Below are 11,989 nucleotides of genomic sequence, written 5' to 3' on the forward strand. Positions count from 1 at the left end.
TTGAGAACAATGGGAGGAAGCACTTTTTTGCTTAGTAAAGATTGTGCATCTGGGACACACACTTCTTGGTGAAGCAGGAAGCCTCTCTGGCCTAGATTAGGTCTGGCTTGGTTTCATTTGACCTTTATGTATGATCTTGGAAGCTGTCATTGGTCTCCGTTATTATCGGTAGCTCGGAGAAAAATATGCTGACAGTGACTATTTAATTTAAAGATTTAGCGTCTGGTAAACATTTCAAAGGACAATGATTAAACAGCTTGAAACCCCACAGCTCAATAAATCCAGATCATGAAAAAATTAGTTTGCCTCTAACTGACATTAGGACTTGTAAACAAAAGTCGATTCCTGTTCTTTCTCCCTCGGTTTCCCTCTCTTTACTCTTGTAAATTTCTCTTCTTCTGGGTTACTCTTACCTTTTCTCCTCTCCTGTCTCCTTTATACCTTTCATTGTTTTTTGTTCCTGTTCTTTCAGCTTCCATCTCTCCCCTCAAATCTCCATTAAGTAAAATTTCAGTATAACATATGTCAGAGCGTGTTACAGATATTGAATAAAGATTTATTTAAGTTAAGTTCCTTAACTTAAAGAACAGTATTTTACTATTAGTACTTTATATATTTTTCTTGAACAAAACTAAGGTAAGTACTTTTTACTTGAGTAGACCTCAGAATTTCCTTGAAAAATGTGGATCAGTGCCCTCAAACCTTCATCTTCGTGTTCGGCCTATAAGGAAGTTGCTACTTGGGCTGTCTATGTGGTGCCTGGCTTCACAGATTTCCCACATACCTGTTCTTGGCCTTTGTCTTTCCAGACTGAAGTTCGGTTCACTCCAACCTCTCATAATACAAGTGCTCATTTGCCAATATTTGGGAGTCATGTAATCTTCACAACAACAATGAAACAGCTCTGACCATTGTCTTGGTTCTACAGATTTGTAAACTGAGAGAATGAGAGGTTGAAAACGTGCCCAAGATCACAGAGGAAGGGATAAAACCCGGTTCAGAGCTCAGACCGACTAAAATCCTACCATCTCATCTTCTCGCTTCTTTCTGAGCTCTTCTTCTTTCCTGCCACATCTGACCTTGTGCTTTTTCCTCCATGTAAAATGTCTTCCCTGCACCAAAATCATCGTGGATGGTCGACAAGCTCTTATTTATGAAGACTTCATTCTTGACCAAAAGAAGTTAGCTGTAGTCTTCCCTTCCCACATGATGCTGGCCAGAAGTCCCCACATCCCAGGATGAAGGCTTTCCTGATTTGGTTCTGCCATCAGTGCTTACCGTAGAAATGGTATTTGTTGTACGAGAAACACTGGTGTACCCAGTGCTGTATTACCGCTCATGTGCAGGTCTGCATTCGTGGTTTCAGTTGTAGAATAAAACTTCTAGAAACCATGACTTCTGTCTAGCATATGTGGCATGTCACGCGATTCACTTAAAGAAACACAAACCAGGTGGTTAAGAGAAAAAAAGTAACAAAACTGAGAGAAGAGAGACTGGTTCCCAAAGCGATTCCAAAGGATGGTTATTCAACACAAGAACAAAGGCAGGGGCGGGGGATGGATTTTCTTTTTCCTTTTTTTTTTTTTTTCCCCAAATTGTTTAGGCCCCGGAATTTAAATGGGTACTACATTGTGCTTCTAAGTGAAATGAACTCAGAAAAAGTGAATGTGTTTGCATTAGTTAGAGAATTTTCAGCTATAAAGTTACCTTCCTGGAATATCTTTGAGTAGTTCATATCACTGAAAAAAAAAACAGTGAATCCATATGTCTCCCAGCTGCCTAGGCAACGAAGAGGATTTGCTAACTTGGGCTTCCTTCTCTTTTCCAGATCTTGGCCATCGTGTCTATCCTGTTCATCGTACTCTCCACCATCGCTCTGTCTCTCAACACTCTACCAGAGCTGCAGGCAACAGACGAGTTTGGCCAACCCAACGACAACCCCCAGTTAGCCCACGTGGAGGCTGTGTGTATTGCTTGGTTTACCATGGAGTACCTTTTACGCTTCCTGTCCTCACCAAACAAGTGGAAGTTCTTCAAAGGCCCCCTAAATGTCATAGACTTGCTGGCCATCTTGCCATATTACGTCACCATCTTCCTCACAGAGTCCAACAAGAGCGTGCTGCAGTTCCAGAATGTGAGGCGCGTGGTTCAGATCTTTCGGATCATGAGGATCCTCAGGATCCTGAAACTCGCCAGGCATTCCACAGGCCTGCAGTCCCTGGGGTTCACCCTCAGACGGAGCTACAACGAATTGGGCTTACTGATCTTATTTTTGGCCATGGGGATAATGATATTTTCCAGCCTGGTATTTTTTGCAGAGAAGGACGAAGACGCTACCAAGTTCACCAGTATACCAGCATCGTTTTGGTGGGCCACCATCACCATGACCACCGTGGGCTATGGTGACATTTACCCGAAAACACTATTAGGGAAAATCGTGGGAGGCCTCTGCTGTATTGCCGGGGTTCTGGTTATTGCCCTTCCCATCCCAATCATTGTGAACAATTTTTCTGAATTTTACAAGGAGCAGAAACGCCAGGAGAAGGCAATTAAAAGGAGAGAAGCTCTTGAGCGGGCCAAGAGGAATGGAAGCATTGTTTCCATGAACCTAAAAGATGCCTTTGCTCGCAGCATGGAACTGATAGATGTGGCCGTGGAGAAGACAGGAGAGTCGGCCAGTACTAAGGACTCAGCTGATGATAATCACCTGTCCCCAAGCCGGTGGAAGTGGGCCAGGAAAGCTCTGTCGGAAACAAGCTCCAACAAATCTTTCGAGAATAAGTACCAGGAGGTTAGCCAGAAAGACTCCCACGACCAGCTGAACAACACTTCTTCCTCCAGCCCGCAGCATCTGAGTGCCCAGAAACTTGAGATGCTGTACAACGAGATCACCAAGACGCAGCCTCACGCCCACCTGAACCCGGACTGCCAGGAGCAGCCCGAGAGGCCCTCTGCATACGAGGAGGAGATCGAGATGGAAGTAGTGGTGTGCCCGCAGGAGCAGCTGGCCGTGGCACAGACCGAGGTCATCGTGGACATGAAGAGCACCTCCAGCATTGACAGCTTCACCAGCTGCGCCACCGACTTCACGGAGACCGAGAGGTCGCCGCTGCCGCCGCTGTCCACCTCCCACTTGCAGATGAAGTTCCCACCCGACCTTCCGGGGACGGAAGAGCACCAAAGAATCAGGGGGCCCCCATTTCTAACACTGAGCAGAGAGAAAGGGCCCGGGGCCAGGGATACCATCCTGGAATACGCTCCAGTCGACATCACTGTGAGCCTTGATGCCAGTGCTTCCCAAAGTGGGCTCCACGGCCCTTTGGCGTCGGACGGTACCTCCGAGAGCCCTAAGAGTTCGCTGAAAGGCAGCAACCCCCTAAAATCCAGATCGCTCAAAGTGAACTTTAAGGAAAACAGAGGCGGTGCCCCGCAGACCCCGCCCAGCACCGCCAGGCCACTGCCGGTCACCACGGCTGACTTTCCCCTCACCACCCCGCAGGTCATCAGCACCATTCTCCTTGAAGAAACTTCCTCCCAGGGAGACAGACCCTTGCTGGGCGCCGAGGTGTCCGCACACTGTCAGGGACCTTCCAAAGGGCTGACCCCTCGGTTTCCCAAGCAGAAACTCTTTCCTTTCTCGTCAAGAGAGAGGAGGAGCTTCACCGAAATAGACACTGGCGAAGACGATGACTTCTTAGAGCTCCAGGGGCCCAGGCAGGACGAGCAGGCAGACTCCAGCCCCAACTGCTTTGCAGATAAACCTAGTGATGGAAGAGACCCTTTGAGAGAAGAGGCCTGTGTGGACTCTTCCTCCCCCCAGGACACAAGTCACAACTGTAGGCAAGACATTTACCATGCTGTGGCGGAAGTAAAAAAGGACAATAATAGTCAAGAAGGGTGCAAGATGGAAAACCACTTGTTTGCCCCAGAAATTCATTCCAACCCAGGAGACACAGGTTATTGTCCCACACGTGAAACCAGCATGTGACTAGTTACAAAAGCAATAATAATAATAATAATAATAATAATAAAAACTTGTTTCTTAAAAATGAGGTAATAATGCCTGTGAACTAAAAACATGGGAAGCCCCCTCCCACAAAAAAAAAGTGCATAAAATGTTATTTTTGCATGGCATGAACAGTTTAGTTTAAGTACTGTTAAAATAAAGAGTCAAGACTGCATTTTGTAATGAACAGAAATGACTGAGGAACAGTGAACAAATAAAGAGAGCTCTATTATAGGAACCAGTATTCTGCAATGTCTGACATTTTTGATCCTTTCATTTCAAATTGTAGACGGATTTCAACTTTTAACTTTTCTGTTACAATGAATTTTAGAATTTGCACATGAAAGGATGAAATGTCACCGCATGCATTCATAATTAGGAGGACCAAGGTGCTTTGAGCTTGCAAAATGCGTAACTTTGTAAATAATGGGACCCGGGATGCAAAATTGTCAAGAACATATGGAAACAAGTTTCTGAGACACAGATACTTCCTTCACAGCTACTGCCTGGAGGAGCTGTACAGACTTCCTGTTGCAAAATTGCAACCTCTTCTTAAACCATCTCACATATCTTGCTTTGGGTTATAAAGCTCTTAAAAGTCATTTGTTTAAAGGAATACAGTATTTTTATTGTGATATAATTCATAGGGTGCATTTTTCTTTTGTGCTTTTGCTTAGTTGTGGCACTTGTGGTTTTATTTATAAATCATGAAAATAGGCAAGATTTAATGACCAGATATAGACAAATTTGGAACTTAAGCTTGAAATTTTGCCAATTATATATCTAATTTTGCCACAGCCTAAAACCCTGAAAATATGTCAAAGGTTATATCATACAACTAAACTTTTTTTTTCTTTTAACACACTCCACATTTGGAAATTTAGGTGGTTTTTGTTTTTTTGTTTTTTAGTTGTATGTTGACCATCGAAAGATGACAGTATTTTCCACTAGAAGCCAACATAAACTTTTCTGTCTGAGAACTAAAGATAGAATGTAGATATGCCAAAATGGGAATTCCAAAAAGTGACTTCTGACAAACTGAAAGCTGTCTTTAAGTCAGACTGCCACCCCTCTCACAGTTAGTTGGGTTCAGAAATGAGTTACCATAAAAAGAGTCGTAGGCTGGTAACGATAGCCCAGTAATTCCCAGTGTGGGGAGGGAACATGGCTGCTCGAGGAGCCCTACAGAAGCCAGTTGGCACCAGCAATTAGAAACACCCCTTCATGTTTCCAACGTCCCAAGCATCACCAGGACTACCCTTGTGGAAAGCCACATCCAGCATTTTCTACTGAAAACACTGAAATCCAGAGGAGTTGAGACACGTTCTGGTGCTTATCCTGTTGGTCAAGTCTGTGCTAAGAACCTAGGTTGTTTGAATCCATTTTGCTTCACAGGAAATGAAGGTTCTGGTTCCAGATACGTGACTACCAGATGTGCGATTCTGGATAGGCCTTGAAAAAACCTCTGAGTCTCTGTTTTACCCCCAATAAACCCAAGACAGAATTCTTTCTCAGCTCCCTTAAGACTTCATGGTTAAGACGATTCCTTGGTCTCTCAGGAATGTTCAAGTTTTGCCTCAGCAGAATGCATTTTGTACGTATGTGTGCACATGCGTGTGTGAGTGTGTGTGTGTGTGTGTGTGTGTAGTTCATGGAAAGTGTTGGGAAAATTCCGGACCAAATCTAAAGCACAACTTTTGTTTAAAGAAAAAGCAAATTCTAAATTGTATTCTGTTTTTTAAATTACCATAAAATCACTGGCAAAAAACAACCCAAATGTTTAGAATTTAAGGCTTTAGGAACAGAATTTATTAACAGAATCTGGTCATTATATCTCAGATAAGAAAACAGTTTTGTTCTTAGCTGAAATCCAAGCATCCCTACTGCTAAAAGCAATTTTAAATATTTTTCACTGCGCTTAGAATTTCTTAATGGTTTTCATGTTTGTCTCAAGATATAACCTTGATGGGTTTATGGTCATTAACCATTGGTTATTTACAGTACTCATACTCACTTCAGTGTCTAAAATGAAATATTGATCTGTTTTTGTAAATCTAGAGTGTTGGAATTTTCTACATGTAGTTTTGCAAGTCAAACGGATATGTCTGCTGTTAAATGAATAGCAAATAAGTTATGAAAATCATTTTCTTTATGTAGTCTTAGAAAGCAATTATTTTCTAATGTCTCTGTATTGTTATATCTCAATTTGGTTGTTTTTTTTTTTCATTTATCTGTCTGCACAGGTGGATTTGTCTTTTTGCCCTGATAGTTCACTAATGCCCACTTTCATGCGTCCATTAGGCTTTCTACTAAGAACCCCTCTCCAGAATGCTTGATGTTAGAAACCTTACCTAGATAAGGAATCCTAGACATCCCAACCTGGAGGCATTTTCCCTAAAAACATTTTTCCCTTTAATATCTTTTAAGTTCCAGAGAACTTTGAAATCCATCTTATGGAAGCTTAACCTTCCATTCTTCTTAGCCCCTCTGAGCCAAAAGTCTTCAGGTAGGAGAACAATAAAATGCTCCTCTAAAAAAAAAACAAAAACAAAACAAACTTTGTTGTTTCACAGGGAGGCAGTTTGGGAACGGAGGGCTCCCAGAGTGCACTTCTGCAGCACTTCTGAAACCTTTTCAATGAACTGCAGCTGGCGCAGGGAATGAACGTGTGTACGCCTGAAATGGTCTGCAACTATACCAAGCACAGAATTCTTTTGAAGTCTTATTTTTACATTAAAAATTCATGTAAATGCTGCATTTTACTCCATATGTTTCAATATAAAAGAAATGATGTTTTATATTGCTTATTGACTAGTAAAATCGATACTCTTATGACTTCATATACCTCTTTTGTACCCTTCGGAAAATATATCCCTAGTTGAAGAAGCACTGCATGAATGACGGGCATGCAGACTGGTTCCTTCAGACGCGCTGGCGGTTTTTGCTACTGGGAAAGGGTACTCATTGGGAGCTAGCCCAGTGACCAGAGACAAAATTCAGTGAGTAGAGACTATTTGAATGAACTCAAAATAACATGATCTCAAGAATGGTTTATTTGATTCTTCTAGCTATCTTAACAACTAGTGCAATGACCAGAAGATCATCTTAGCTTAAAGACTGAGATCAATCATAAAAGTATGGAAATGGATACGTGGGTTGGATCACAAATACAAGAGTAACATAATTGAGTGCCTGGAGTTGATCTAATTTGTCTCTAAATATTTCCACTAGAAATTTCTCCACTCTGGCAAAACCAACTGCTTTGAAGCAAGCATTTAGATCAAGCATTATCCTGATGTGACTAGATCTGGTAACAAGAAGAGTATATGCCAAGTATCTGTTCCCACTAATTTCTTGTCAAAACAGTCTCACTCACATGTAGACACAGGCTGGGGAAAGCCAACAACTCAATTACTTTCTCTTGAAATTTGAAGAGGAAAAAAAAAAGCCTTATGTATGTAGAGTAACTTATAGTTTCTTCTTGAACTTAACTCTTCACAGCAGCCTTCTGAATTAGGTATTACTTATCAATAAAGGACCAGAGAGGTTATGCATTTTGTTCAAGTTGACACAGGTCACTGGCGAATAATAGTGAGCTGGCTTCATCCATGATGTCTGGCGTCAAGTCCATCACTCCAATGTACCAGAGTATGTTTCGTTAGGTATTTTTCCTGCTAGTATCTAAAATTATGTAAAAACAAACAAACAAAAACACTGGAGATGCATTTATAGTCACGCAATTTGCTTATAGCAGCAGTAACCCATACCAAATGGTAATGATTGAAGATAACTGACATTGACCGTCTTTTTAGCACATGCATTTGCCAACTTAGAATTCTGGTCATAAGATCCACACCCTCAGATGAAAGAAAAGAATTCATATCTCGTGATGTAACATGACATACATATGAGGCAGAGGGCTGAAGGAAGACACCTGTTTTTCTGAAACAAAAAACAAGCAGAATTGTAGAGCTATTTCTAGACTAATTGCACAAATTTTGTCTAATTGAACTTGTCATTTCATTGTTCATCCATTCAGCAAACACTAGGTGAGCACCCCTCTATTACTAAATACTAGGTATTATACCCTTAAATACTAGGTTGGCACCTCATATTCCAGAGAAGGCACTGTGCTTGGTGCTAGGATACAACTCTGGGCCTCATATTGCTTACTGCCTGACCCATTTACAACCAGGCTGAGGATCCTTTGGGTGACTGAAAAATGTCTCTTCTCAGTATGGAAAAAGTCACTCAGTTATCAAACCAGGGAAGCAGATGACAAGAACAAGTGAAATGCTTTTCCAGCAAACTGTTTTCCTAAGAAATAGACAGATGGCATAAAGGAAGTCTGATACCTAGTTATTTTCGAGTCGCAATTTAGATTTACATGAGATAAATTATTCACCTGAGTGAGGTGATTGGTTGTCTTTCCTCTTTACCTGATAAATTGTAGGATAATTTTTGATTAGATATATTGCTTGTCTAAATAGCTAGTTATGGTCTAGCACTAATGACTAGAGCAAGATTAATACCAGTAAAAAGTCTGTAACACATTTTATATTTTAATAGTTCGGTGATGGTTATATGGTGTTTGTCTTACTTCCCACTGACTAGAGGCAACATTTTAGCCATGTATCGCTCTTCTTGGTTTAGTCCCCGAATTTCTAAATGGAGGATATTTAAAATTCTATTATATAACTTGACTCAAGGGATTTATTAGCCAGATCTATGTGACTTTGAAAGTATATTAGCTATTTTCCATCACCACTGTCCTCTCCCAAACAGAACTGAGGCAAAAAAAAAAAAAAAAAAAAGAAAGAAAAAAAGGACTCTTCAAAAATTGGAAACGCTCCAAGGCCCATCCCTAATAGGAAAGAAGAAAGACCCCAACTTCAAAACCTTGGTTCTGTATTATTGAACTTCATGCTTACTGTAATGTAATGCTATCTTGCAATATAATGCTGTTGGTTTCAATAACCACTTCTTCTACTTGCCTTTTTAAAACAGGCTGAGTTAATTGCATAAATCCTTATTTACTATTACCATTAATGCATAATCTCTTCCTTCATTACCATTAATGCATAATCTCTTCCTTCTTAAATCTCAAAGGGTTTTAATCTATAAAAATACATATAAAGGGAGATGTGGAGATTCTCTTTCATAATAAGACAACCCAAGTCCAGCAAAAACTACAAGTACAGAAAAGAAGAAAGACAAATATGTGAATAAATTAAACATGTTTTTTAAGCAGAGAAAATTATATTAGGTACATATATAAGCTTTTGTAATATTTAGACTTACTAGCGACATGAAATTCACAAGTGAGACCATCATTCCAAGTTTAATCTCTCTCCTGAAAAAATTATTTCTTATGATTTAACAGATAGTACCAGATTGCTGTGATACAATATTTCATTCAACTAACATTTATTGTTTGCCCTGAGCCAGAAATTAATCTATGCACAGTTTATACCCTCCATTTTATCATCTAGAAGAGATTTCATATTTAAAAAGATTATATTCCCAAGTGAAATCCACTTCCACAGGGTGAGCTGGAAATAGTATGGCGATATGTTTGAATTTATAGTCTGAGAATTCCTATAATCCATTTTTATGTTCCCTCAGACACAAATTATTTATTTCGTTTCCTACTATAGGATCTGAATGACCATCAAATATGCTTTCTACACATACATGTTTAAAATCACAGTAGCTGTCTGAGATCTAGTGACAGTGTATTTCAGTGGAAACAGTACTCTCTTCCACCAAAGGAAATACGATTCTAACAAAAATGATGTTGAAAATCATTTTTTATATTCCCATAACTGTTCTGTTTGCTGCTGCTGCTTTTTTTTTTTTTTTTCCCTAAATCTCAGCCTACATGCTGTGATAGAAACCATCACAACCTGTGGTCTGATGAAAATCTACTGAGCAAGTAGCTTCTCTCCCATCCACTATGGGCAGTAATGGCAAACAATATGGCCAAATGGTTTTTCTTTCAGTTATTGGTGTTTCATTTTAACCTTAAAAGGCTTTGGAATGGCATACCGTACTGAACAATGAAAGTAGACTTTCACCATCAAGATTCAGGGAATCTTGCACGGAATTGTGCAAACAGACCAGAGGTCGACACGCAGGTTCAAAAAGGATGTCATGGGCTGTCATCTGTTTATTTTCCATGCTAAGTACCTTCTAGTGGTTGGTCTGAGGGGAAATGTAATTCTCTGCTTGCCTGGAAAGGAAGCCGTAATGAGGACTGGAACGTTTTCTGCCATTTTACACCTTCCATTACGCGTGCATGTAGCCAAAATCACAACGATGTCCTAGACGTTGCTTTCAGCGATCATTTCTCAGTTTTCGTTTTCTTATTCCAAAGTATCTGATAAAACTGTTGCTACTTTCTGCACAGCTCTTTCACAGTATTTCTACCTGCCACCTCCAAATCAAAACAGAATCACAGGTTTTGCTAAATATTTAGCGGTGCCCTACTGTGGGCATTTACACAGCAAATGCTACTGTGACCTCCCCGCTATGAATGGGAAGCTAGAGAGAACTCAAAAGAGTGTTTTTTGGTTCATTAATTAATTAATTATTTTTTTAAGAATCATAAACCTGTGAAAATAAAGTCATTCGGTTGATTAACCCCAAAACCCACAGTCTCGGTTCCTCCCAGAGTTTACAAATAGAACCCACAATGCCCTCAGAATTGACCTCAGTGAAAAAAATAGATGGTTTTTAAACTCTCAGGAGACATCTGTGGTTGCTGGCCAGAAATTCTTTTACTGTCAGATTTAAACCAAGACACTTCTAATGTTCTTATTTGCCACATATGGATTAGGCTGATTTTAACCTACAAGTACTCACATCAAAATGTTTAATTGAAATTAGGAGAATTTTTCTAAAGGAAACAGATACATAGGAAGTAATATGTACTAGCATTACTAATATTACTTCTCCAAAAGCATGCTATCACCAAAATTAGTGTGAATATATATATATATATATATATATATATATATATATATATATAGAGATAGAGAGAGCATGAAAAATTTACTAAAAAATTGGCAAAATTTTCCTATTTAGTTCAAAGCCAAAGAAAGAAAAAAAAAGAAAAGAAAAAACCTCTGCAATTTACAAAACACTTAGGTTTGTCATACAATAGCCAAGTTTCAAATTTATGCAATTTTAAAGAGGCATTATATTAAACCATTAAAAATTCAACAGTGAATGTATAAAAAAGGTTTATTGAGCAAATATAAGGTACCATTAGCACACTGAAGCATTTTTAATAATCTTTCAGTTGACAGCCTAATGACTGTGTCTTGCTCTTAGCACCTTCTTTTCAACCCGAAAGCTTTTCTATTTTACACTATTGCTTGTGTGTTTGCTTGCTTCTTTATTTTGTTTGAAGAAGTGAGGGCAAGTGGGAAAACATGTTTGAAGGGGAAGTTATTGGACAACGTGGGAACATTACTTACTGTGCCCGGGGTACAATGGGAACCATTTGTAGAAGGGACTTGACCTCACTCCCTTCTAACTTCTCCTCAAGTTTCACCATCCGGGTTTGGAAACATCCTTTTGATCAAACTCAGATCCTGCTTATCCAGATTTCTGATTCCTCTCCTGTCTGCAGTGCCCACCAGCAATCTTCCCCCAGGGTCTGCCTGACTATAGCACTTCTGGTCTCAAGTCAAGGGCACAACCAATTGAGTCATTAGCAATGGCAACTTGAAGCCCAAAGCTAAGAGTAATAGGAAGCTCTCCATGTGGTCAGGAAGCCCAAGGACAAAGGGACTGCCAACACATTGTCATAGCATGGTTTAACCATCAAAGCAATGACACTCTATTTTTCTCCCCCTGTTAACAAAAGAATAATTTTTAAAGCCTCTATTAAGTTCTTGAACTTCAAAGAGAAATAGCTAGGTTGAGGAGAAAGGTGGTGTCTACCTCGCTGATTTGTCACCAGACACCATCCTAAAT

At 39.9% G+C, this 11,989-nt stretch overlaps 1 protein-coding gene across 1 annotated transcript in view; it reads left to right on the top strand.

Annotated features, from left to right (window-relative positions):
• KCNB2 (potassium voltage-gated channel subfamily B member 2) overlaps window positions 1-4,220 on the top strand; it is a 399,688-nt gene extending 395,468 nt beyond the window's left edge. Inside the window, exon 3 of the mRNA XM_059394708.1 lies at window positions 1,829-4,220. Coding sequence (XP_059250691.1) covers window positions 1,829-3,988 — 2,160 coding nt within the window. The 3' untranslated portion in view covers window positions 3,989-4,220. The remainder of the gene's footprint in view (window positions 1-1,828) is intronic.
• Window positions 4,221-11,989: the final 7,769 nt, after the last annotated feature.

This window comes from Mustela nigripes, chromosome 3, assembly GCF_022355385.1.
Source record: "Mustela nigripes isolate SB6536 chromosome 3, MUSNIG.SB6536, whole genome shotgun sequence".
Lineage (NCBI taxonomy): Eukaryota > Metazoa > Chordata > Mammalia > Carnivora > Mustelidae > Mustela > Mustela nigripes.